This window comes from Lycium barbarum, chromosome 1, assembly GCF_019175385.1.
Source record: "Lycium barbarum isolate Lr01 chromosome 1, ASM1917538v2, whole genome shotgun sequence".
In the NCBI taxonomy this organism is placed as follows: Eukaryota; Viridiplantae; Streptophyta; class Magnoliopsida; order Solanales; family Solanaceae; genus Lycium; species Lycium barbarum.
In genome coordinates, this window is record NC_083337.1 from 16,277,539 (window position 1) to 16,304,275 (window position 26,737).

The window sequence follows — 26,737 nt, forward strand, 5'->3', positions numbered from 1 at the left end:
GGTAAAATGAATATAGCAATGGATACTTCTTCTTACCTAAAACTCAAATAGCACTCCCTCTTTCACAAGCAAAAAGGACTACTCTTCTCTTTTAAAATGTTTTTAAAAAAAAGGTGACATGTCTTCATTTGAGGCAAGTCCTTAGACACGAAATTACTTCCAAATAAGTTCTTGGTTTCCCACTTTTAGGTTGTAAGTCGAAATAACAGAAATTCCCCTTTCTTAACGCCTCCTCTTCTATTATATATATAGGAATATTTTATTCTAATGCTTGTAGTTCAGAAATATAAAAAATTCTTACAATGTAAAAACAATTGTGATAATGTCTGGCCAAAAAGGTAAAAAGAAGAAAAAACAAAAGGTGGCATTGGAGGGAAAGAATCACAATAATTTAACACCAAATGTATAAAACTTTTCCCTCTATGACCATAACAGATTTTTTTTCTATTTATGGCTGTTGGTGCAAATTAGAGGTGATAAAAGAACAACTATCTCAATACATGTTAAGTTGTTGTTGCTCATATATCTCTAGTTTACTTGGCAATAATCTCATTTTCTTTTTATGATCTTAAAAGAAGATAAGATGAGTCTGCAAAATCCTTTGAGTAAACATTCTTCCTTATAATGAATCCTGATTTAAAATATTGTCTTCTCTAGTAATGTTTCTCTTTTAAGATTCTACGCTTTTAATTCTTGTTTATGTTCACATAGTCGACTATATCAACCATATACCTATTGTGATAACCTTTTAACAGATGTGTTCCAAGATGTACTTGACCAAACAAAGAAAATATATCGATCCTTCACTTTCTCATTTCAATTGCACTAAACATAAATAATGTACCAAAATGGAACCATTTTAGTTTAAAAAACCTTCACTTTCAAAACATATAACAATGGAGCAACAATTGACAAGCTTTAGCTGTCAAATGACAACATTTTAATGACCCTAGAAAATAGAAACGATTTGAAAAGATTACGCTCTCTCGCTAAGCTATTGACCCATTCCAAAATACTTCTGGCCAGAATTTGAGAGACTAAAGATCGTCGCTCCAATAGGTTGATGGTACCACCACAAGCTCCACGCGACCTGTCCATTCCTTTCCCGGCTTCAAAGTGATGGGGTTTTCTATTACTGCACCATCAACACAAAGCATATTCTTGTACTCTTGGTCGCCAAGATCCACCATTGCTTTGGATTTCTTTTGCCAGGGATTCCATAGCACTGAATAAGACAAGACGACGGAACAGGTACACTAGGTTTAGTCATAGGCAAGTAAAACCAATTTTTTTGTACGTATATATAAAAATTATTGAATCTTGACATAAGGAATCCTGACGTTTATTGAGTTCCCTTGACATAAAGTGGCTAAAAATTTGGTCAAGTAAAGTTTATATCCCAAGTTTGGCCTTCTAGCATTTTCTTCTAATCCCTTGTTAGGATTCCTGGTCCGCCACTAGACTCGTAGGCGGTATACTATTATGCTTCCATGAAGCCAACTTGTAGGATCATGATAGAAAGCAATGAAAGTTTCTCGAGCACTAAAAATAACTGGTGAAAGACTGACGTCAAGTCACATTAACACTTCGGGTGCGTTTGGTACCGAGGAAAACATTTTTCAAAAAATATTTTCCAATCGTCTTGTGTTTGGTTGGTGAAAATATTTTGGAAAATTTTTTCTCTAGGAAAACAACAACATGAGTAGGGAAAACAAGTTGCATAAGTGGGCATTACAAGTTCATTGTCTCCTCTCCACGCCCCACTCCAACAGGCCCCAACCCCACCCCTTGATCATCCACCCCCGCCACCCCAAAACTCCCACTCCCACCCCATCCACACCCATAGTGTTTTCCTAGATTATATATAAATGCTCTTGGAACAATATTTTATTGCTTACATATCAAACAATGGAAAATAAGTAAGAAACTCGCTTATTTCCAATAAAACATTTCCCTTCATACCAAACACACCCTTTATTCCTTTCAGAGTTTTCGATAATTTAATGATATCATTCCAGATAAAACAAACATTTCCAGGTTTACTAAGAGAAGAATCATGAGATATAGATGCTAAAGTAAAATTCAGAAATGTTCCTCTCCGGCTAGTCCCTGAGGAAAAAATTAAGCCTTACTAAGGGCAGATCTGGTGTCAATTTGATACTCCCACGGGGGGTTCCCCACCCCCACCCCCCAAATTGAAAATAGTTTCAAAAAATGATATTGAACTGAAGCAACTTACCAATATCTGGTAGCCCTTCCTTCTTTAGCAGATATGTTCGCCTCCTTTCATGATCAAGAACAGCAACGCAATCAGGAGAATGATGGTAGACGCGGTCCATCTGAAAGAAAAAGAAAGATTTTCTAAGCGCAAAATAAATAAACACACGGATTAATACTCAATCAATTTACTAAAGTAGACCTAAAAGGCTTCAGATATGAAAGATATTGTAAGCTGAGCAGTTTACGATAAGCAACTTCGACATGCAGTTCAGAAAAACCACATATATATGATCTTCTTAATATGATCTTCTTATTTAACATCAATTGAAAGATGCTTCCTGACCTGTCTCTGTTTTTCTTGTAGCTCGGTGATAGAGTACACATTGTTAAATACCAAGTGAGATATCAAAATATCTATGTCAAGTCATTATTCAACTTGTGATTCACAAAACCACCTAAATTTGAGATTTTAACTAATTGAAAATCTGTAATCACAAACTTTTGAGATATTGAGGCTGCATAAATAGATTTACCTCAGCCTCAAATGTTATGGCATCTCCTTGTTCAGTAAAGAGTTCTTTCTTGCACAGGTTGTCACGATAGTCCAGTGTTTCTAAACCTTCTAGCCGCACTTCACTGTGGACAAGATTCACGTTAAGTTCAAAAAAGAAATTAAAAGGAATAAATCACCAATCTCTTAAAGCAATGCTCAAAACATTTAAATAAACAATGATGTACAAAGAAACTGCTTTCTGTTCTTTCTTTTCTTAAGTTTGAATAGCTTTCAGGCTTTTCCAGGAAAATTAGATTTAGTATTTTTTCCATTTTTAGCCCGTCGGCCGAAATTAATTACGGGTGCTAGCCAAAATATACAAAAACCTATACAGTGATTATGCATATTATATGTATATTTTGTGTATATAATATGTATATTTTTACTTCATATAAAAACCTATACATTTGTTGGCTATTAATCTTTTGAGTGCTCCGAAACTGTAATTATCCCTTTAATAAAATTGCTGACAGCAGGAAGTAAGAAAATTCACGAATATGAAAACGATAAGAAAACACAGAGGAAACAGCATACCTTATGTTAGAAACAGAAAAGTATGTTTGGTAAGCAAAGGAGAATTTGAACGGCTTGCCATTGATGTTTCTTATACGAGATATCAGAGACAAGCTTCCATCTGATGCAAGAGAAACTCGAAGGCGAAACTCAAAGCTGAAACATTACAAGAAAGATATTAACCGGCAACTTCGAAAGCTACAGCTATAAGCAAGAATAACCTGTTTAGCTAAGCTTCTAAAGTTAGCTTATTTTGAAACCTACTTCAACAAGAAGCAATTTGTGTTTGGCTAATCAATTTGAAAAGTACTTTTGAGCAGTAACTAGCGCTTGGCCAAGTTTTTAGATAGTGCTTCAAAGTGTATTTTTGCGAAAAAAGCTTCTCAAAAAAGTACTTTTAGGGAGAAGCTACTTTTTTCAGCTTCTCAGAAACAGCTTCTGCTTCTACACAAAAGCACTTTTTCTTCTCCTAAATGCTTGGCCAACACCTCAATTTTGAAAAGAAAAAAAAAAGCACCTTGGAGAAGCTTGGCCAAACAGGCTATAAGGAATAAAACTAATTCAATCACCAAGCTTCTAAGAAAACTAATTAGAATTTACTACAAAGTGAAGGTCATACACATGAGGCCAGGACTTCAGATCATCTTCTGACGGTTTGAGCAGCAAGTCAATGAAAGATTTTCCTTGGGCATCAAATGATTTTAGAGATGGAGGGTCGTCTTCAATGGTCCAAATTTTGTTTCTGGCAAATCCATTTTGCTCAACTGATCCACCAGTTCCATACTGCAGCATAAGTAGAATAATCGCATGATCTATTCTACAGTACTCGACAGGAATAATTTATCAAAGATTTGCACCGCTAAAGGTACCTGGGGAAAGAAAACAGAAATTCCTCCTCGTGTAGATTTCAAAGATCTGGAGATGGCCTAAAATGCAAAAGGCAAATGTTTGTCAATGTGCATTCTCAAAATTATATGTATCCTGTGTACTTTATAAAGCACTAAGCTGAAAGATTCTTTGATTATAATGACCACTATAATGACATATTTTATGCTTTTATGCTTTTCTTGAGCCGAGGGTCTTTCGGAAACAGCCGTCCTACCTTGTTAGGAGTAAGGTCTGCGTACACTCTACCCTCCCCAGACCCCACGATGTGGGATTTCACTGGGTTGTTGTTGTTGTTGTTGTTGTATAATGACATATTTTGATTTACAGTCATTTTTACATAACTAAAAGTATAATTAATGCAGACAAAATAATTTAGATGAAGCACTTTCACTAATCCTATCATCAAATGCCAACTGTTTGGACAAGTTAGTGCAGTTCTTAAAACCTTTTCATTGAAAAGGTTTTAAGACCTCTCCAATTGGAATATCACATAATAGCAATAACCTTTCATATAGTCTGTTAAAGTCATCCAAAACTCTAGAAGACATTTACAAAAGAAATTTTGTTTAAACAAGAAAGGGACATCGTTTAGTAAGTATTTATCAATTCAACTCCAGATCTAGCAGTCATCCAGTTTTATCCTAAATGGACTCTATTTTACTTAGACAAAGATAATGAGATAAAATTGGTTGTAGAAGTGTCTCAAGTATTTGTTTGTAATGTGAAGAAGTGAAGAAGTGTTCAAAAGAAGTCATATTAAATTTAAAACCTTGTAAAATAGTAAAAGTATATAGTATTACTTAAATTGTTGGATGGGAAAAGGATTTACCATTTCAGACAGATAACTTTCTGGGAACGGCTAAAATAGAAGGTACATTGATGAAAATGGACAGAGGAGTATATGCCTAGCCAAACTAACACTACTATTCTCATCTTTGAATATCCACTATTGGCACCAACCAACACCACGACTTTATGTTATGAGTTTCCCGTGTCTACCACTTGTCAAGCAATAAACTATTTGAAGTAACTCTAATTTTAAGTTTGTAAGATTCTGCCACTTGCTCCAACAGAACCCCGAGAATTTAAATTAGACAATGAAGCACACTTTTAGTTTTTGTACAACTAAAAACATCTTTTACCATTCAGTCTTTCCTTATAAAATGCGGGACATGAAAGAGATTGAAAAGAATGAAAGACCTAGGACGCATGGTGGGTAGGTGTAGTTGTAGAGAGTGGATGAGTGGAGTACAAAAGAAGAGAAAGCTATTGAGGTGATTTTCTTGCTAGTGAGATGATCCTTTTTTTTTTCTTTTCCTTTTCTTGCTAGTGAGATGATTTTTTAAAACATATTTTATAACCGTGGTGTCCGGACCAGCTTGCACACCTCGACTAATTCCACGGTGTACCTGCTATCTCACACCAGCAATAGGTAACTCTGTCCACCAATGCTAGGACAAATGGGAAGAAATCACCTAGCGTTTTTGTCTCCGCTGGGATTTGAAAGATAAATAAAAGATACGACAAGTTCGGGAGAAGGTTCACGTGAACAACCGTCATTCTCTAACAATTAAGTGATATAGATTTATAAAAAGAACAAATTCAAAAAAAAAAAAAAAAGAAGGGGGGGGGGGGGGGGGGGGGGGGAATAAAAAGGCTCTCTCTGTTCTCTACCCGTTGGAGTGACCACCTCATATACAAGCAATTCACCTCGAATTTGGAATCTCTAAAGCAATGTGAACTAGTGATTCCACTGCAGTTCACTTTACCTCTAATCTACAAGAAAATAAACACTGAAGTTCACTTTAATTAGCATTTCTATATCTGCAGGGAGATGATTGACTTGCACAGCTAAGCATCTAAAAGAGTAAATTTTGCTTTTTCACCAAATCTTCTGCTACGATATCAGAAACCTTTAATCCAAGTTCCGATTTTTAATTCACATGATATTGAACATACAGCAAAAAGATCTGAATCGCCAATGTAAGAACTAACTAATACTGAATATGAAACCTATACCTTATTGCTGGTGAATAGGAGCTCTTCACCTCGATCATTCCGCCACGAAGTAACTTGTCCTCCATGCAAGCTAACCTGAATTTGACAAAAAGGGTAAATAGCCATACAAGGAAATTGACCTCATTCACAACACAAGTTAAGTAATCACATCAATGACAGATCTAACAGACGATTTAGAACCATAAAATCATTACATCTAATTAATCTAACAGAATGGGTTTAGGGAGTCTAACCCGTACAGAGGCACCCTGAGGGTTCCGAAGCGTGACTTGATTCATCTCACTCATATCTTTTGTTACTTCGACCGACGCTCTATGATCCAGATAGGCACATAATGCCCCATTCAATAACCCTTATTTATGCTACTTGAACCAGAAAAACGACAATGCCGGTAAATCGGATGAGACAAAAGCCTCAATTTTTTTCGGTTTGTATCGATAATCCTCTCTGGAAAAACTTGTAATCTAGCGAACCCCGAAAAAACCTCATACGTAATCCAAAATTCTTATTCTGTACCTTATCACTATCCCTCACATTGAATGTACATTTACTCAAATCATACTCATACTTTGTAACAATAACATAAAAGTAACATCAGCAACAAAGGAAGCAAAACAAACAAAAATATGACATCTGGCAAAAATGCTCAAAAGTACTCTATAGTCCAAGCCTAAATTCAAATGTGACATTTACCTAAGAAAACGCCAGCTAAAATCTTGTAAACAAATATACAGAGAAACTTTAACTGCACCACAATTCTAAAAACAAACCTCTATATATTCCTAATACTATAAATTAAGCTCAAAAAATTCAAGAGTTTCAATTCCCAACTCAAATCTTGAGTTCCAAAAATTGAAAACATTAAAGAAGTGTCTTCTTTATTACTATGTAATATCTCAAATTTTAGGGAATCCCCATTTGAGAAAACTTTATAAATATACATCAAAATTCCTATAATTTTAGAATGCAAGCATTGAACTTTCAAGAATCAAGAGAGCAAGAAAGCATGATAAATATAAAGAGGAAGAAGAAAAATCTGAACTTTATATAATGCATCAAAGTGGAAGTATAATGCAAACAAACTAGAAAAAAGAAGAAGTTAATGTTGCATTAATTAAAGTAAATTAAGGTTTAAAAACTGAATAAGAATGTAAAAATAAAACCTGGGTTTTGCAGGGGAAATACTGCGGAATAATAGTAGTACTCACAAAAACTAATGTGGAAATATTTATTTTTTTTAACTGTTGATTTAAGATTTAGCAAAAAGGGGATTTTTGGGGATTCTGACACTTCAGTTTTAAATTCTTCAGACACTGATTGAGGTTGAGAGAAAGTGGCAGGTAATGTGTGTGTTCTTTTTTTTTTTTTTTTTTTTTTTTTTAACTGTCCGAGGTTTATGTGATGATGTGTAATGAAATATGTTGTCCAAAATTGCTAAGTATTAGTACCACGTGTCGACATTGAAGGGATGCCAAGTCGAGCTTTACTACAATGTTGAATCAAATTGACTTCGAGTCTGAGTTCAACTTAGCTTGATACAATATCGAATCCAAGCAGGATGCAACTGAGTGTATAATCGAGCTAGAGTCGAGTCTGAGTGGACACTTTAATATTTTCTTACTGTACACAGTGCTATGTCATTCGAAAAATTAAATTCATAATTAAGAAAAATATGAGCATTATTATTTTATATTAACCAGACTTGAAACACTATCGATTCAACTGAGCTTTGTTAAAGTATAATCGAACTCGAACCAAGGCTGAGCTGACTCTTTAATATTTTCTTATGTGCACTGTGCTATGTCATTCGAAAAATTAAATTCATAACAAATTGATTGATTAGAAAAATATTAAGTATCAGTACTATTTTATATTAACCAGGCACACTATCATTTCTCAGATCAGCTCAATTGAACTTTGTCCAAATATAACCCAACTCGAAACGTGTTTGAGTCGGCTCTTTAATATTTTCTTCCACGCATAGTGCTACTTCATAAAAAAATTGAAATTTATAGTCGATTGGTGAAATAAGAAAATATAAGTATTACTAGTTTAAATTGGTAATTATATTCAAATATAGATAATTAAACTATATAACATTATTGGTTTGAAATAGAGTATAAATTATAATTAGGTTAACTTCATATTGAACAAAAAATAGAACTTGCAAGGTAAAAACATAAAACAACATTAAATTCAAAGAATTTTCACAATATTAAGTTTACTTGATATTCGAATTCTTAAATCTCAATTTTTAATTACATTTCACGCATTGCCCTTAAAGTACTTTTAAGTAACAATATGTCTTCAAGATTTAATTACATCAAATATATTACAGAAGTACAAAATTATAAGTTTATTAGTAATTACTAATAATTATTGATTATTAAACTAACATATTACTAATTTATTTAGAAATTAAACTTAATAGGTGAATTTTAATGAGTTTAAAAGTAATCATTACATGACTTAATCGACCCAATCGAATTGACGTGAGCTAGCTCAATGAACTCGAGCTAAGCTTTGATCGAGTCGAGCCAAGTTAAACTTTGACTAAAACTAAGTTTAGCTAAGCCTAGCTGAGTCGAGTCGAGCTAAAATACACATGAATAGAACTAAGCTGACTCTTTGCCCGGTCCAAATGAAGCGAAGTTGGCAGTTGATTCTCAATGATCAAACAAGCCTATGATTTGACTGATGTTAACCAACTCGATGGTTAATTAACTATAGTCCTTTTTATACTTATCACGTGTCTGGTTAAATAATCTTTGCTTCTGATATAGTTTAACCAATACAGATAATCATCTCTTAGCTTAGACAGTTTACTGATGAAATGAACAATTGATCACAAGACACAGTGATTGAATAAAACTTTAATTAGTTAGGTCCACAATGTAAGTATAGGTCAAATTTTATGCTTCATAGTTAAGTTGGTCAAAACGACAATTCTGATTTGGAAGTTAAGTGGAAAACGAAATGAAATCCACTTCAATCCATTTTTCCCTAGTACTTTTTCTTGTAGGGTAAAAGAAAATGAGCTTTCACTTAACAATATACTTAGATATTAAGCTAGAGAAATACATGAAAGAAGAAAGGTTGTCTTCTTTTTTAAATAACGGTAGTGTTTAGTCAATTTGTTTGTAAATTAACAATTCTATTAAGCATATGCTACCTTTCATCTGAACAATATGTATTAAAAAATCTTATCGGTATGATAAATTACACTTTGCCCGTTAAGAAACTTAGCAATATAAGTAAGAAAAGTGTTAGCCCCAACTTTTGAAATATTTCCTCCTCTGTCAGATTTTAAGTGGTATACTTTTTGTTAGTTTGTTCCAATATATTTCTATAATTAAAAATAATTTAATTTATTTTACTCATAATAAAATAATTTATAGCTACACTATAAAAAAATCTATGATTTATTTTAGACGACAAATTTCAAAAGTCTTTCTTATTCGCACTCCCTAATGCCTATCAAATAAGAGTCTTATAAAAAATTAGTGTAAGGTGTCTAGGATTTCTCCCAAAAGTAGGTATGATTGATTTTCCTTTCAAGCCTTTTGTGCTAACGTCTATAGACCTTACTTCACTAATTTTTTATTTTATCTGGAGATTTAATTTGAGTACACTACGTACCCAGTTAAACACAGTCACATAACATGAGAGGTAACAAAAAAAGTAAGAAAAGAGACAAGTCACTCCAACTTTCAAAAGGGAAATAGTTATTTGTATTCGGTGTTTACATCAAATTAAACAATTTAACCTTAGAGTTTAAATTTTAATTAAGAATACATCTAACTTGACTATAACTAAGGGATAAATAGCATATAAAAGACAATTATTTGAGATTTATTATAAACACTGAATTCGTATAAGTTTTAAGGCAGAATACATCGACAGTCCCTTAAAGTCCCGAGGCGAATCCAAGATTTCAAGAGGATGGGTTCATCATTACTTTTAAGATAAAATATAAAAATTTATATTGGCATCAACTTGGCGAGCAAAGGAAAAGGAAAACGGTTTGCCTTCTGGGTAATTTGAACTAAAGAAGAAAAAGGGTTTAGAAATAATATAAAAAAAGGAAAGTTAAAGGCTGCTTCAGAAATAAAACAAAAAAAAATGCAAAAGGTCATCAGGTTCGATCCCGCTACTTTGAGGAATTAAACCCAACTCCTAACCAATGCTACACTCGGCCTGATTTGACCATGTGTTCCTTCAGTATTGGATATATTTTAAAATTATACACATAATATATCGAGTTTAGTCGAGTGATCATGGGTTCACGTGACCCAGTTTTTCTACATAAATTTGCCTCTGCTTAAAGTTGTCAATAAATTGATTAAGACACTAAAACTATAACTTTTTTCAATTAAGCACTTGAACTTGTGATAAAATGTTTATATTATATATATCCAACTGAGATTTTGGAAAAGTTTCTGCATGTGTTCTCAAGCGCCATTACGTAGATAAGTTAACCATTTAAGATATATCATCTCCTTTTATTATACGCATTAGCCTGAATAAGTCGTACAACTTCAGGTATATTCCAATTGGTGCTAATTTATACAATTAAAGAAAGTGGTTTTTATGTGATTAATTATCAACGTGATGATTCTTAAGAACGCATCAAAAAGATTTTACAAAATTTAAATCAAAAGTGTCTACTACTAACATTCGGCTTCTTAGATTTAAGGTGATTTGTGTATCTACCCCAACGATATTATTGTTCCGTACCATTATGGAAGAAGATCCGAGCAAGATATGCACCTCTTCAGGAATGAAAAAAAAAATCGATCTACTTTCATTTGGTATTTTGGCCTATCATATGATTAGGTGCACAATTAAAACATATTATAATTCGAGTGTAGATAAAATTTATTTACAAGTACTCAACCTAAGTTTTAATGGTTTTGAAATGCATACATGGAAATGGGGAAAATGGTGGCACTCACTCCCCATAACCAATTTCTCTTTCTCCGTCCTAAAGGGAGTGACTCGTAGAAGCAGAGCCTAAGTTAACGAGAAATTGACAAAAATGATCCCCTTATTTTTTTTTTTACTTAAATTTAAAATAATTACTTAAGTTTATTTTTTTTAATGATCCTTTAAATATATCAAAACTGAGCATTTTATCTTGTGCTCCGATTTCTGCTATTATCTGTTATTTCCTGTGCTTTGGTTATCTTATGTCATCTGCTCCGATTTCTGCTATTATCTGTTATTTCCTGTGCTCTGATTATCATGTGTTATCTGTGTCGCTTGCATTATTTCATTTCCATATCGCTTTAAATCTCTTATCCGAATCTCTTAACCTTATCTGACTTCTTTTTATGCTTTTATTGAGCCGGGGGTCTTTCGGAAACAGCCGTCCTACCTTGGTAGGAGTCAGGTCTGCGTACACTCTACCCTCCCCAGACCCCACGATGTAGGATTTCACTGGGTTGTTGTTGTTGTTGTTGTTGATTGTCAAATTTAATTGAAATTGTGAAAATAGAAAATATTTAAAGGAAACTCAGTACAAATTTTGTAGTACTCCCTCCGTCCCAATTTAAATGTATTATTTTCTTTTTAATATGTCCCAAAAAGAGCGCCCTTTCTATATTTTGTAAGTTTCCTAATTCCAACATTCTATATGGCAAGTTTAAGACCACAAGATTTAAATGACTAAATACATATTTAATTTAAGACCACAAGATTCAAAGATCTATCTTTATTTCTCAAATTCCATGAGCAGTCAAATAAGACACTTAAATTGGGATGGCGGGAGTATATTTTTTTCTATCTCTATCAAGAGCCTGATGCAACTATTGAGGTGTAATTTCTATTATTTTGATCTATATTTTTGTCTGGTGTAGTTATTTATATTGCGGTTTCTGAAATTTTAATAGAAATTTATAATGTTTTTTGTTAAAAAAAATTCCACGATCCCGATTGAATTTAATAATTAGAGTTTAATAAGTATTTGAGGGAGATAAAAAATGCTTATTTTTTACAAATTTAATTTACTAAAACTGCTCATATAATATTGGGAAAAGGGTAAAATAATACCATCTACTTTGTTTTAATGGCTAAAAATATCCCCGGTTACAATTTTGGGTCATTTATGCCCCTCCCTTCACTAAAGTGTCCAAATATACTCCTCATTTGACGGAAATTCACAAATTGATTAGCCCAATTTCACCAAAAAACTAAATCGCTCTCATATTTTCATTTGCCCCATAAATTGGGTTACTTGAGTCAATTTGTGGATTTCCATCAAATGAGAGGTATATTTGATCACTTTAATAAGGGGTCGTTTCGTACACGGTATTAATTGGGATATCCCAGCCAGGGGCGGATCCACCCTTTAGGGTGGGGATGGCATGACACCCTCTAGATTAATAAAATTTTTATGTACTTATATTGTAATTCGCTTAAGTTAGGTTAAATATTTGATCCTGCCACCCCCAGTCGAAAATTAGACAAAGGTGTCACGGCTGGTAGACACAAGTTTGAATCTATCTTGAGCATTTTCTGACTCCCGTTTTTCTTTGTACTTTTTACTTCCTTTGTACAAGTAATTTTCTTTTCGGCTGTCCCAATTTTCTATTTATCTTTTATTATTTATATTGTCTTTCCTCTTTTCTATTATTTTATCTGTGATCTTTAGCGAGAACACACAAATAGAAACTTTAAAAGCCCTTAAATTAAGCATTTATCTTAATCTCAAATCTGTGAGTATTTAAATCGAAAAACTTGGGTCTCAATGGGAATTTTGGATTGAGATCAAAATTCAATTTTTTTTTTTTATAATTTCTTTTGTTTATTACTTCCTCCGTCCATGTTTACTTGTCTATATTTGACTTGAGCACTCTTAATAAGCAATAAATAAATGAGAAATGAATTGGAGTACTTAATAATAAGGTAAAATAGGTATAAAATGGTAAATTATGTCTTGTTTTTTCAAACTATATAACTTACAAGTAAAAGTGGACATATATTTTTAGTATAATGGACAAATAAAAATGGACGGAGGGAGTGTATTATAAAAACTTATGCTATTCTATAATTGTTAAATTCAATTTAAATCACTTTACTACTTAAATTATGATGGAAATTTCGTAAGCACTGCTTAGAAAAAACATGAAATTTATGATTTATTTTTGAAAACTTATAGTTTATCTAATTCTACATTTACTTATGGGGTGTATTTACCTATTGAAGAGTTTTTCTATTATTTTTCTTATTTTGATTGGTGTAATTCCCTTATTGATGATGTTATTTTACTTGCGCAAATTCATTTTTTAATATACATAAGAGATGCAAGTCCCTTGGTGAAAATATTGATTTACTTCTGTTGTTAATGGGTGTTAACGAGTGTGATTCCTTGTTTAAAATTCTAATTATGTTCATTTGTTGATTTTTGAGATGTAATTTTCATATTTGCAAATAAAAAAAAAGCCTATTAAGTTGATCCGAATAAATTAAAAAGAGATAGACCGACCCAAATACACGTTCCTAACAAGATGTACATTGAAGAAAATTGTGGCATCCGCCACCTTCAAATCCTAGATCCGCCTCTGATCCCAACACTAACCGTGGGATTAATTTTGTATCATATTTGATAGAAGGTATAATTTTATACTGTGATCTCAAATAAAGTATAAAGTACATCCCAAACTTAAAGAAGGAATATCCCATTAATCCTGGAATCCCATCTCCTAGATGAGATAAGTTTCAAGAGATGAGATAAATTAGTCCCAGGATTATAATCGTGAGATAATTTTGTCTAGTACCAAACACCACTTATAGTACTATTTAAAGGACTATTTTAAACCTATTAGCAAAAAATAAAAAAAATGAGAGAGATAATTTTAGTCATTTTGTCTCCCAAAGAGATGATACACAGCCACTACTTTTGTGTAGAGAAGAAACTCACACCGCCCAGCCAAAATGGCAGCAGCTTCTCCTTCTATTACCCTCTTTACTACTCGTTTCCCACTTAAAGCAGCCGCCCCATTTTCCTGTTCTACCTTACCTTATCTTCCACCACGTGTCTCTTCCACACCTTTTCCACTTCCTTCAAATTTCCAGGTATTCTAGTTTGGCAAATGAGTATTCTCCTCCGTTTAAACTTATGTGACATGTTTCAAAACGTTACCTGCCATTTTTTTTTTTTTGTAACTTTTCAGTAAATTGTTCTAATTTTTCGATTATTATTTTACTAGTGTACGTGACCGATCTTCGCTCAGTTATAAAAGCAACAAACTAAATTTATAAAATACTTTTGTGGATGTAGCCAAGATCAAGGAGATAAAATATGTACGTACATACAAAAAATAATTTTATAACTTGATAAATCACAAGTATAGTAGTTTATCTTCATGGACAACTTGATTAATTTTCTAGAGGATGTTAGTACCTCCATTAATGTGGAATAATTGAGCTTTCCCTTAGTAGTGGTACTGGTTGTTGAACTCTTTAATAAGCTTTGTCAAAAAAAAAAAAAACGTTTTAATCATATTAAATGTATTTTAAGGTAAATGAAAATAAACGCAGAAATAAATACAGCAGAATTTGGATCAATTGGGTAATTTGGAAGTACGGAATTTTCACGAAGCATAGAGGTATAAAGTCAATGTAATAATTAATATTGTGACTTGGGATATTTATTTGCTTACTTCTGTTTTTCATTTGTTACACTTATAGTATTGGAATATCTTATGAGTTTTAGTTTGATCAAATGCACTTATGATGCTTAACCAGTTAGTCACTTTATATGACTATAGAGCTGCTCTGTCCTACTGTTCCTTGTCAAGTTGTCGGTCTCCGTTCCAATTTATTTGTCACATTTAATTAGAGGCAAAATTAAGAAGAAAAAAAAAGTTTCTGATACGTAAGTCAAATAAAATATCATAACTTTACCTGTATTAGACAAATTTTATTCTCCTACAAGTAGTCATGTCATAGCAAAATAGAAATGTAGAATATGTAACTGATAAACATGTGCTAACATTTTTTCAATTAGATAAAACAGAGACAGTCAAGTTAAAATTGAAATAAATTAGAAATTGAGAAGGAAAAATGAAAAAACTCAATGCAAGCTTTCTTTTATTATATTGTTATCACCATCCCGTCTCATGGTTTGATTCCGACTGTTATCTACTCTCTCAAAATCATGTAAAAACAAAGAAAAACTGCCATATTATTACATCTCAATGATCATAGTGAAGGAGCAAATTTTAGTTTGTAAACAGATTAAACCACATATCAATATAAACAAAATTAACTAACAATCAAAATTATCGTATATTTTATCACAAACTAAACAACTTGACAAAAAAGAAATTGCTGACATCAATAGGAAAAGAACTAACAACTGACATACTTAATACAATACAACATCGTAGCATTTTATCAAGCCAGCATAAAAAGAACCAGATAAGTTTACCATACCAAGCTCATAAGAACTTTATTATATGAAGCATTTTAGGCTTGATATTTCAAAGAAGTTTTGGCCATTACTATACAAAGCAAAAAATATGATTAACAATGGAAGCATTACCTGATAGTATCCAAAAAGAGAAGGACTGGAAGGGTTTTGTGTTGTCCTTGTTTTTCTGGAATACTTTTTCATTTTATACATGAACTTTAACGTTAGAGAAAGAGTTTGTCTTTACTTTTGCATTTAATGGAAATTATGAGCTGAATGCAAATGGGCAGATTTTAATGTTCTTTTACACCTCTTCAGATCAATTGTCGATAGGAAAAGAAATACTTTTGGGGGATAAAATATGACTCTTTGCTACCCTTTTACCGTGACTCTTCGTTGCCCCTCACAATTCTTCAATGCCTCATCTATTACAATAATAAATAGGAGTAAATAATTATTGGAAAAGGGGAGATGAGGGGGGGAAAATAGAAAAGAACTCAAAAAAATGACAAAAAAGATAAATAGCATTCTAGGCCATAGAGAGGTGCCACATCACCTTGTCTATGCCTAGCTTTATATTATATATAGATTGTCTTTCACCACTGCTAGTCATTTATAAGTCAAATTGCTTAGTGAAACCTTGTATTATAAAGTAATGGATGAAATGTTATCTTCCCCTATTAAGAGTAAAGCATAATTTATTTATTTTTTGCTATTAAGTATGAGTTATCTGATTATCGAATGTCTGAATAGAGAATGGATACAAAAAAAAAAAAAAAAAAAAATTGCTTAGTGACAACTGGTTAGTAGATTGATTGATAGATTTTTTTTTTTTTTTTGGTAGATTGTAGTCTGTGTGTATTATTTTCCTGAATATATCCTATTTCTAAAACTACTTTGAAAGCTTAGATTCATGGTATGGTCGTTTCGAACTGCTACACTGATAAGTTTGCAGATAAATATCCATGTCTGAAAAGGTGCTAACTTGCTTGTTGCTATTCTGCTACATTGATCGATAAATTACTTGCACATTTGTGGTGACTGGAGTACAAGCTTAAACCATTTGGTTTTTAAACTTAAAACTGTTATACCTTTAACTGTAGAAGTGTTTGAGAAGCTAAGAGAGTTTCTCCTTATTACATCAGAATTTGGTTTATCGTTGTATACCAGGCCTTCTAGTTCTATCATGCCTTGGCTTAAAATATTTTAGCTTATCACCGTGAGATTAGATTGTTTAGCTTTTAGGGGACGACGCCTTATCCTCTGGTTGATTATTAATACGGATCGACACAATTTGACGCTAGTGACTATTGTCATTTTAAAGTTAGCTCATGGAAGCTTCATATAACCTGTGCTACTTCTGGTCTTGGATTTACTTATAGTGAGTATTGTCAGCTGCTTTGCCTCCAGGGCTATCTTAGAATTGGTGTCTGAAACCACTTTAAGATTCCTTACATCAAGGAAAATAGCATCGGAAAATGGATGGAAACTCGTAATTTGCTATTTCCTTTTCTCCAGAAATAAATATGATTCTAATTATGTAAGTTATACTGTATTTGGATACCTTTTCTGCAATAATCTAGTTACTAGCTTTTTCTACTTTCCAGTATCCTTTTCGATGAATTGGGGACTGACAATAGAACCTAGTTTTGGTAATTTCGCAAGTATTTTTCATTTGCGCTTTCAATTGTTATTGGAGCTTCAAAAATGTTCCATGCAATACAAAGGAGAAGCTCATATGCTATGATGAATGATTTTCTCTTGACTGACTTACAGTTAAGAGTACATCTGTGTGGAAATCTTGATGTTTTAGTACTTCAAAGTTTAGAGGACTGAAAGAGTTGGTTTTTTGTGGGGTCCAACCCATGTGCCAAATAACTTGGCTGGCAAATGAACTTGGGGAGCAAGCAAAATTTGTGGAGGACAAATTTTGGATTTATTTTTCCTTTTCTCTTTTTGAGCTTGGAGTCCAAGTCTGGTCATTATAAAAGGATGATCATTCTTCATTGTCTAATCATCCCAAAATCATAAAATCCTTGCAAGAGTAGAGAGCAATTCTCTTAGGTGTAATTGGATATCTCCCCTTTCTTTGTTAATAATATAAAGGCAGTTGTGCTCTGGCACTTTGATCCGAACTATGTTAAATCTTATGTTCTTTCTTTTACATTTCCGCTAATACTTGGTATCATAACGTTAGGGCTCTTTGAAGATCCAAGGAGGAAGAACAAGCAAAGATGAGTTCCATAAACCTTGCAAAAATCATTAAACTCTTCACTGCAAAACTTAAAGCCATTGTTTGTGTGAAGATACTTGATTTTCCGCTCCATTTGATTATCAATCAAATTCTTCCACTCTTTAAATGCTTCAAAATCATCACCTTTCGCCTGTGGAAAACACGTGAAATTCATCAATGAACGTGAGGAGATACCTCTTTCCACCCTTCGATGGAAATTTAGGGGCTCGTATATCTGAATGGATGTAGTCTAGCACCCATCCCATCTTGTGCTTGCCAGCACTGAAGCTGATCTTCTTCTGCTTTCCTAGAATGCAGTGCTCATAAAATTCAAGTGTGTTGATGTTCTCACCTTTCAAAAGGTTACGGTTGCTCAACACCCCAGTGACATGTGCCATAATCTTGCCTTGTCATGATTAGATAACTACACTGTAGATGCCTCAACTCTTTAAGAGTTAGAACAATTGTCTATCTCTATATAAGCACACAACAAATGGTTTCCCTCACCTATGTGGGACAAAGTGCATTTGCACAAATGAAATTCAAACAAATTTCATTTCCTTCCATTTCTCATTCACACCACTTCATTTTAAAGCCCAACCACTTAATGGATCTTTAAAGCCCAACAAGTCCCACATTGGGGGATCTAGGGAGTATTATGGCTATATACAACATATCAATTAAAAAAAAAAAGTCTTTGAAAATAGTTTGACAAGATATCTCAAGGGTCAATTTGGGCTATATCAGTCCAATTTTTGGATGGGTTGGACTAATGTGGGCTGAGGTAATAAATGGGCGGATCAATGACCAACCCAAACTTAGGCAGGTCAATGACCAACCCAAACTTAGGCAGGTCAATGACCAACCCAAACTTGGGCGGGTCATGTTTTAATGGGCCAATTTTGCCACTCCTAGTTGCTACTTACACAATTACACTAAACCATACATAGAAGTGATGCGCATTGTATTTGTATGATGTTTTCTGATTTCAAAGATAACACTTGTTCCTATTGCTGTGCTCATGATTTATGTTGATGTTCTGTAGCAGAGTCCAAAAGGTCTTCACTGCTCCAGGTTAAAGCCTCTTCATCTGAAGAAACTTCTGTTGATACTAGCGAATTCCTAACGGAGCTAAAAGAAAAGGTAAACTGGATGGCTTGCTGCCTGAGAAAAAATTGCATCTTCTCTGCTGCAAATAATCAAAAGTCATTTGGTAGTCAATCTCTCTTTTGTTGCATCGCTTTGAGATTTATTAGAAATCAAAACCTTGTTTTGTACACGGTACATCACCATAGAGTGTGAGATACTTATACCTGCAAAATACTTGTAGAGCAGCAGTTTTTGTTACATTTATAACGTCATGAGATTTTCTTCAATTTAATAATAGGAGTAGATCAACAACAACAGCACACCTAGTTTGGGGAGAGTGGGTGTACGCAGACCTTACCCCTACCTTGGGTGAGGTAGAGAGGTTGTTTCCAATAAGACGCTCGGCTCAAGAAAAGCGTTTTCTAAGCAGGTTTGAAAAATACAAGAGTAAAAAGCTATGATGAAAATATTGAAGAAGAGAAACGTATTGACAGCAAATAGTAAAGATAACCAGAGAATAATAGGAGCAGATCATTGAAGTCAATTATATTACTTTAACTCTAGTAGTTAATAATATATATATATTATAGAAATGGCAGTTTAGTTAATAATAAATAGTACCATGTCATGATAACTTTGATATTAGCATTCAGTGCAACCATAGATTTTTGTTGTTTTTACCTTCATTAGAGGTTTCTTCATAGTTCTCGTCTGCTGAATGCTCTCTAATTTCGGGTACATAGAACACATTTTGCTAAGTTGGCATTTTCTCGCATGGAGACAATGTAAGAGTCCCTAAAAATAGAATTAAAGAATCTTAGGGATGCATTTTAGTTTTACTGGTCGGAATAGATAGCTTTTCATTTTAATACGAGATCAGGATTCAGCAATTTTTTTAATCCTTTTGATCTTTTATGACCGATTTGTTCTATGTCTAACTCACATTGAATACCTTCTTATTGCTTACAGTGGGATGCTGTTGAAGACAAATCAACAGTGCTACTTTACGGTGGTGGGGCAATTGTTGCAGTTTGGCTGTCTTCAATTGTTGTTGGTGCCGTCAACTCAGTTCCTCTGGTAAGTAGATTGATGGAATAAGATAACTGCTGGCCTTTTTCCATTTGTTGGCCCGTCAGCCGAAGTTATTTACGGGCACTATCTAAAATGTACAAAACATATACACTGATTATGTATATTAATGTCTATACATATTAATGTATATTTATACTTAATATACAAAACCTATACTTTTTCTGGCTATCATTTTTCTGAACGGTCCAAAAATGTAATTATCCCATAATTGTTTTACTTAAGGAACTGCTTTAAGAATGTTGTGAGTATTTTCCCTGCTATAGGTTTTTGAATTTCCATTTGTATGACAGACTGAGATCCTCTCTTTCATAGATCTCTTCTGTGGTTTGGTCCAACCATCAGAGATTCACTAATCTTTCCCCTTTCTGCAGCTACCAAAAGTCTTGGAGTTGGTAGGACTTGGATATACTGGATGGTTTGTCTACCGCTACCTTCTCTTCAAGGTAAGATTGCGGGATTAGGTTACATTTCTCTTAACATTTCAAATTATACCACAAAAAATATTTTAAATAAATGTTTTCCAGTCGAATCGCATCGCATGCTGTAGATTTTCAGTTGGGGTATGGAAGGAATTGTGGCTTAAAACAAAATGACGGCTAGTTTTTCTTTTTCCCATATATTGAAATAGGCTTCTTAGGTAAATATTTGAAAGCTTGAATTTCTATAAACTACTCCCTCCGTCTCAATTTATGTGAAGGTGTTTCACTGAACACAGAGTTTAAGAATGAAAGGTAGGCTTTTGAAACCTGGGGTCCAAAATAAGCCATAGATATTTGTGTGACTATAAATCATCTCATTATGAGAAGTTTAAAGTTAAATTGTTACAAAATATAAAAATGTGTCAATTCTTTTTGGGACCGACTAAATAGGAAAGAATGTCACGTAAATAGGCACAGATGGAGTAGTTGATTTCTGTATCAACTTTTTTGTACACTGAATTTAGGCAAAAAGAAGAAAAGAACTGCCATATAGAACTTCCAATCTCTCAGTCAGCCTGTCATTGTCTTGCCTTTTCCCGAGAAGGGTAAATGTTCTTTAAGTTGGTGCAGAAGTGGATACAAGATTTGAACTTTATGGGTTCTGGTCTAGGACAACAACTTTAAGTGCTAGTTATTGGGTTCTGAATTAAATTTTTGTACATATTTAGTAAATTTCATAACATAGAGTTTTGAGCCAAAACTACTGAAATAACTGCACAAGAAAGTACTTGAACTACTGTAGAATTGGCTTATTGTTTGCATAGAGATGGCAATGGCTTACTAGAGATGTGATTTCTTGTTCTTGCTGACAGTCGAGTAGAAAAGAATTGGCAGAAGATGCTGAGGAATTGAAGAAGATTGCAGGAACTGAATAAATGCATGTAATTTGATGTCAAATTCATGGTGAACGAGCCAATGCAAATGGGCTGTTAGTTTCTTGTACAAGAGGCATATGTTCATGTGAAGTAAGAGTAGGTTCTGATGTAATTTTCTTTATAAGTAAGAGTAGGTTTTGATGTAATTTTCTTTATCTCACTTAGCACATCTTCAAAGAAGCTTTTATGTTTCACTTTTATTTAATAGTGTTATAAATCATAGTCTACTTCTGCATCTTGTTACACTATATCGTTCTGTAAATAAGGCTGTAAGTCAAGTGCACAATGCAAATTAACTACTTTTTGAAATGGAGCATATGGTTATTGCCAAAGATCCAATGTTGCAATTTACAATAGGGGTTTTCAGTTTTTTCCATACATATCCTACCCGCTACCGATCCTGATGAAGTGTAGTGACGTAGCAATTAGTGTAGTAATGTGCCAATTGCCAACACCTAGTTGTGCTGTCAGTAGGAAGGTAGCCTATGCCTGTGGAAGCACTTCCTATTGTTATTTTTTTAAGTCTTCATTTCATTTGAAACAGCCTCTCTACCTTTCATTTCATTTGAAACAACCTCTCTACCTTCACACATGTACGCACCACCCTCCATAGACCCCATTTGTGGCTCTTCGAGGCTGCATTAAGAATGTACTTCAAAAAACAGACCAATTCTTCCATAGAAAATCAACCATGCATATAACCCTAGTTCTTTTACATTTAACTTTAGGTCAAGCAAGTAGTGTTTCTATATTTCTGCCCTGGTATAAGTAGAGAATGCTGTGTGGATTAAGGGGAAAAATGTGTTACATACTACAAAACTCCAGTAACCTTTAAAAGAGGACACCAAGGAATTGGTTGAGTGTTCAAAGGTCCAATTTTAGACCTAGATATCCTTTGATCAAATTCCACTTCCCCTGTACTGAAAGATGGTTGAAATTTTAATTAGAAGGATGACTGAATATCACTGGAGGAATGGCTCAATGAATCATAACCTCAAGCTCGTTTTAAAGGTACTATAACACAAACACAACATACCCAATTGAATCCCACTAAAAGGGTCTGAGGCGGGGAGGGTAGACTTTACCCCTACCTTGGGAGGTAGAGAAGCTGTTTCAGGTGGACCTTCAGCATAAGGATCGTTTTAAAGGTACCATCTAGCAACAAATTCAGAAGGAGAAGACACCAAAAAAACATTGCAGAAGTATCGATGCAGGCAAACCATCCAGGAAATTGTGCAAATCCGAAAAACAGTAGCTCGTTATTATTGCATCCGTTTCATCGAAGCATAAATATTCATACAGAAACCTAAATGCATAAAGCTCTGAATCATATATTACTTCAAACGATACAGCATATAAGCTCTCAATCTATATTGAAATTAAACACCAAAAAGGAAATAGCAAGGCAAAAAAGCAATTTAAGTCACGAAAACTTTAGATTCTGTCAATGTCCTCATCCTCAAACTCGATATAATTATCAACAGTGTTCTCGTCCTCTTCATCCAAATTAGCAACACCCTCATTGAGCCTAGTGTTCTCTGGCAACTCTCCATATGCCTTCAACAGCCTTGCCTCATCTGGCATGTACTTCAGAATGACATCAGCTTTATCATCCTGCAAAACCCAAATATAATGAAGTTAAGAAACAGCAATATATATCCACATTCTACCAGAACTAAGACAACAGCAACAATCCAATGATGCAAATTAATTGCACAAGTAAAAAATATACCAAGAACAATTTCTTTTCACTAACGAGAGATACACTTGAGCAGATTCACATAGCTGAAGAGCACACAGATCCCACTTTTTATTATGACTATTGACTACCCATTGGAACAACAACTGAACAAAAGAACTAGCTTCAATATCAACTCAAAAGGACTATGGAGGCAAACAATTCTGCCGATGACTATTAACCTCAAGCTACATAAACTCTGCATAGCTGGTTCCAAGTCCAGATAAAGAAACATAAACAAGGAAACAGCATTATTACCATAGGTCTCCGAAAAGCCTAAAAAGTATGATATCCAAAAATTGTTGGATCGGAATGAATACAGAAAATTGATTTTTTTTTGTCAAGGAATATACACAGTTGATATAGCCAACCCTACTAATTTCGGATTGAGACGTAATCTGTTAGTTGATTAAAAAGTTACTCCAAAACACTTGAGTAGATTTAAGTAGCTCCACAGCATAAGATCCCACTTTATATTTATGATCATTAACAACTCAGAGAACCACAACATGATAAAGATTCAATCTTGAATCAAAAGTACTGCGGAGGCCAAAAAATTGTGTCCAAAATACTCTCGTGTAAGCATTACCGTTGGCTTCCCGAGAGCCCAAAAGTACTATATCATCAATCCCGTAAACACTGAAATTGCTGGGTCGAAATTGAATATAGACAATTCATAATAGCCGCCCAACTAGTTTTGAATTAAGAACTAATCAATTCACTGATTAACATAGGTGACTATTTCTGTTCCTAATCCGTGATTCATTAGTTCATAAAAGTTTACTAGCAATTTTTCAAAATCATACATCAAAGGGAGATAAATAACATAAATCATGTACCCCCAAAAATGAATTTCTCAAAAACTCTTTAAACTCCAAATTCATGTGAACCGAATTGAGAAGTAACCGATTGATTGGCCAACATAGGTGCCAATTTATGTACCTCATCCTCAATTCATTAAGCCATACAAGTTCACATACAATTTTAATAAACAAAAACAAATTTCTCAAAAACGGGGGTACCCTAGCTCCGCCAATGGATATGATTAATCCTGTAAACTGAAATTGTTGGGTCAGAATTGAATATAGAGCCAGACCCCACCTGTGGGATCACACTGGGTATGTTGTTGTTGTTGTTGTTGTATATAGCCAACCCAACTAGTTTCTAACTGAGAATTAATCGACCTACATAGGTGGCTATTTCTGTACTCGTCCTCAACCTCAATTCATTAAGCCATACAAATTTACATTCTTAATCACAAATCGTGTAAACCAAAACAAAACAAAATCATGTACCCAAAACGAATTAAAAACCCCCCAAAAAGGGGGAAAGATGGGTGACAATTTCTCCAAAAAGTTACTCCAAAATTAAAGTATTTTTTTGGATGAAGATGATGGGGGTATTTATTTAAGTTTACCTGATAATCACGAAGACCAACAAGAACAATATCACCAGCAGCAATCCATACTTTTTTATGCATCTTACCACGTATATGACACAAACGTTTTGTTCCATCAATACACGTGGCTTCACATCTTCCATTACCTAACATACGTTGTACTTGTGCGTATTCTTGTCCATCTTCTTTGAATATAAGTTCTCTTTTCTCATCATCTGCTTCGTTTTTACCTCTCTTCCTGTTCTTACCTCCTTTTCCTTTGTTCTTAGGCATGTTTGATTAATCAGATTTGTTGCAAACCCTAATTTTTCAGACACAAAAATGAAACCCTAGTATTAATTAGTACCTGTTGTTTTGTTTTTTTTTTTTTTTTTTTGGGAATGTGTGGTTGATTTGGTTTTTGTCTCCTTTTTATAAGGGGGATTTTTATTTTTATTTTCCTCAGAGAAAAAGAACCAGGAATTAAAATCCTTAATCGTATATGGGCCAAACTTATTTTCCCCAAAAATGTTTATTTTTTGTGATAAAGTATTTATTTTAAAAAAATGAGGTGTTTGGTCATATTTTTGAGGGAAAATAAATGTTTCTGGGGAGTAGCAGAAGCAGTTTTCAGAAGGTAAAAGAGAAATGGCTTCTGCCCAAAAGTACTTTTGAGAAAAATACACTTATTAGAAACATTTTTTAAAAGCTTAGTCAAACACTAATTGCTACTTAAAAGTGCTTTTTAAATTAATTAGCCAAACACAGATTGTTTTTTGTCAAAAGTACTTTTTAAAAAAAGCTGATTTTAGAAGTTTGGCCAAACAGACTATAATCTAATAAGGTGGTGGTTAAGTACGGTGTACTTCGTCCGTCCGTCTTAATTTATACAACGCTCTTTTTTTTTAAGCCAGTCCAAAGAAATAACATCTCTTTATATTTAGCAATAATTTAACTCTAAAATTCTCATTTTTTCACCTTAATGTAATAATTTCTAGCCACAAAAATTTCTGTAATTTATTTTAGACTATAAAATTTAAAAGTCTTTCTTTTTTAGGGCCCAGTCAGGCGCGCACACATAAGGGCAGTACCAAATAGACGTATTTGTAATGTTTGAGTTTAGTTATGTTGACATTTAGGGGTCGGTTGGTAGGTTGTACTAATCAAAATAGTTCTTGTATTAAAATTTAGTCCATCAATATAATGTTTGGTTACTCAATTCAATTTAATCATACTTAATATATGGATTACTTATACACCATAGGAGGCTTATCTAATACCAAGTAAACCAAGGGATTACTTATACCAGGTTTAACTATACATGGATAAGACCCCTAAAATGACTAAACTATCCCTCAAACCCTTTTCCCAATTACATGAAATAGAAAATCCCACAAATATTTAAAGGATATAATTGCAAAGAATTTGTATAGTTTTAAACCAAACACAAATTAGATTATACATTGTATATCTAATTTTTAATACAATGAATCAAACACTTGATAAAAAATAATCTCAGCATTATAATCCCTGCATTACTGTCTCCGTACCAAACGACCCCTCGGTATTTCCATCTTTGGCCGCGCGCACGGCTTATTTCGTGAAGATTGTTTATTAAAATACTTGAGAACACCAAGTTGTCTTTGATTAAATCAATGAGGAATATCTTTTAATAATTTAATGAATACATTGTATTTCCCCAACCTTTCCCTTAGTTGAATATTGAAGAACCTTATGTCACAATTTTCACACTGTATTCGTATTTTTAAATTTTAAATCTAGAATCAATTATTCTAATACAGTTACCTGGAAAAGCCCTATATACTTGTACAACAAGCAAAGCGGATAGACATCAAAATCTTGCGCTGCAACTTCGACGTTGTAATACTAATACTAAATTTTAAATTAGTTTATCTTGCAAAGCAAGTCAGAAAAGCCTTTTATATACTTGTTTATGCTTGTACTACAAGCAAATGGGAAAGGTTTGTAGAAAGGCAAAATCTTATGCTACAAAGATACGGGGACGCTGAAAAGGGAAAGAAACTAAGGTGCAAAAACTCTGAATGGACATTCAATAATTTCTCAAGATTCCAATGGTCGTTCAACCAGACCATCTTTCTTGACAAACCAATGATTTTATAGAATCCCATTTGAGAAGCATAAACTTGTTGTTTGTTGGAGATGATAAAAGAGAGAAGTTGAATCATAACGCACAAGACTAACAAGGGTTGTGGTGGAGTAACAA

General features: G+C 33.5%; 1 protein-coding gene and 2 pseudogenes across 1 annotated transcript; 1 reads left to right on the forward strand and 2 right to left on the reverse strand.

Annotated features, from left to right (window-relative positions):
- Positions 1-780: 780 nt before the first annotated feature.
- LOC132632491 (putative glucose-6-phosphate 1-epimerase) lies at positions 781-7,689 on the reverse strand (annotated as a pseudogene).
- Positions 7,690-14,041: 6,352 nt separating this feature from the next.
- Positions 14,042-21,611, forward strand: LOC132632502 (protein CURVATURE THYLAKOID 1A, chloroplastic-like; annotated as a pseudogene).
- A 1,005-nt stretch (positions 21,612-22,616) lies between these two features.
- Positions 22,617-24,895, reverse strand: LOC132632512 (eukaryotic translation initiation factor 1A-like). Its single transcript, XM_060348477.1, has 2 exons — positions 24,532-24,895; positions 22,617-22,990 (listed from the first exon to the last, which is right to left on the reverse strand). Exons 1-2 carry the CDS (start codon positions 24,784-24,786, stop codon positions 22,811-22,813), a joined length of 435 nt encoding a protein of 144 aa, XP_060204460.1. The 5' UTR covers positions 24,787-24,895; the 3' UTR covers positions 22,617-22,810.
- Between the last annotated feature and the right edge of the window lie 1,842 nt (positions 24,896-26,737).

Excerpts from the sequence above, each read along its gene's own strand:
- LOC132632512 (XM_060348477.1), bottom strand. The coding sequence starts at position 24,786 with ATGCCTAAGAACAAAGGAAAAGGAGGTAAGAACAGGAAGAGAGGTAAA. Across the intron at positions 22,991-24,531 it reads TTGGTCTTCGTGATTATCAG|GATGATAAAGCTGATGTCAT; the intron begins GTAAACTTAAAT and ends TGGGTTTTGCAG.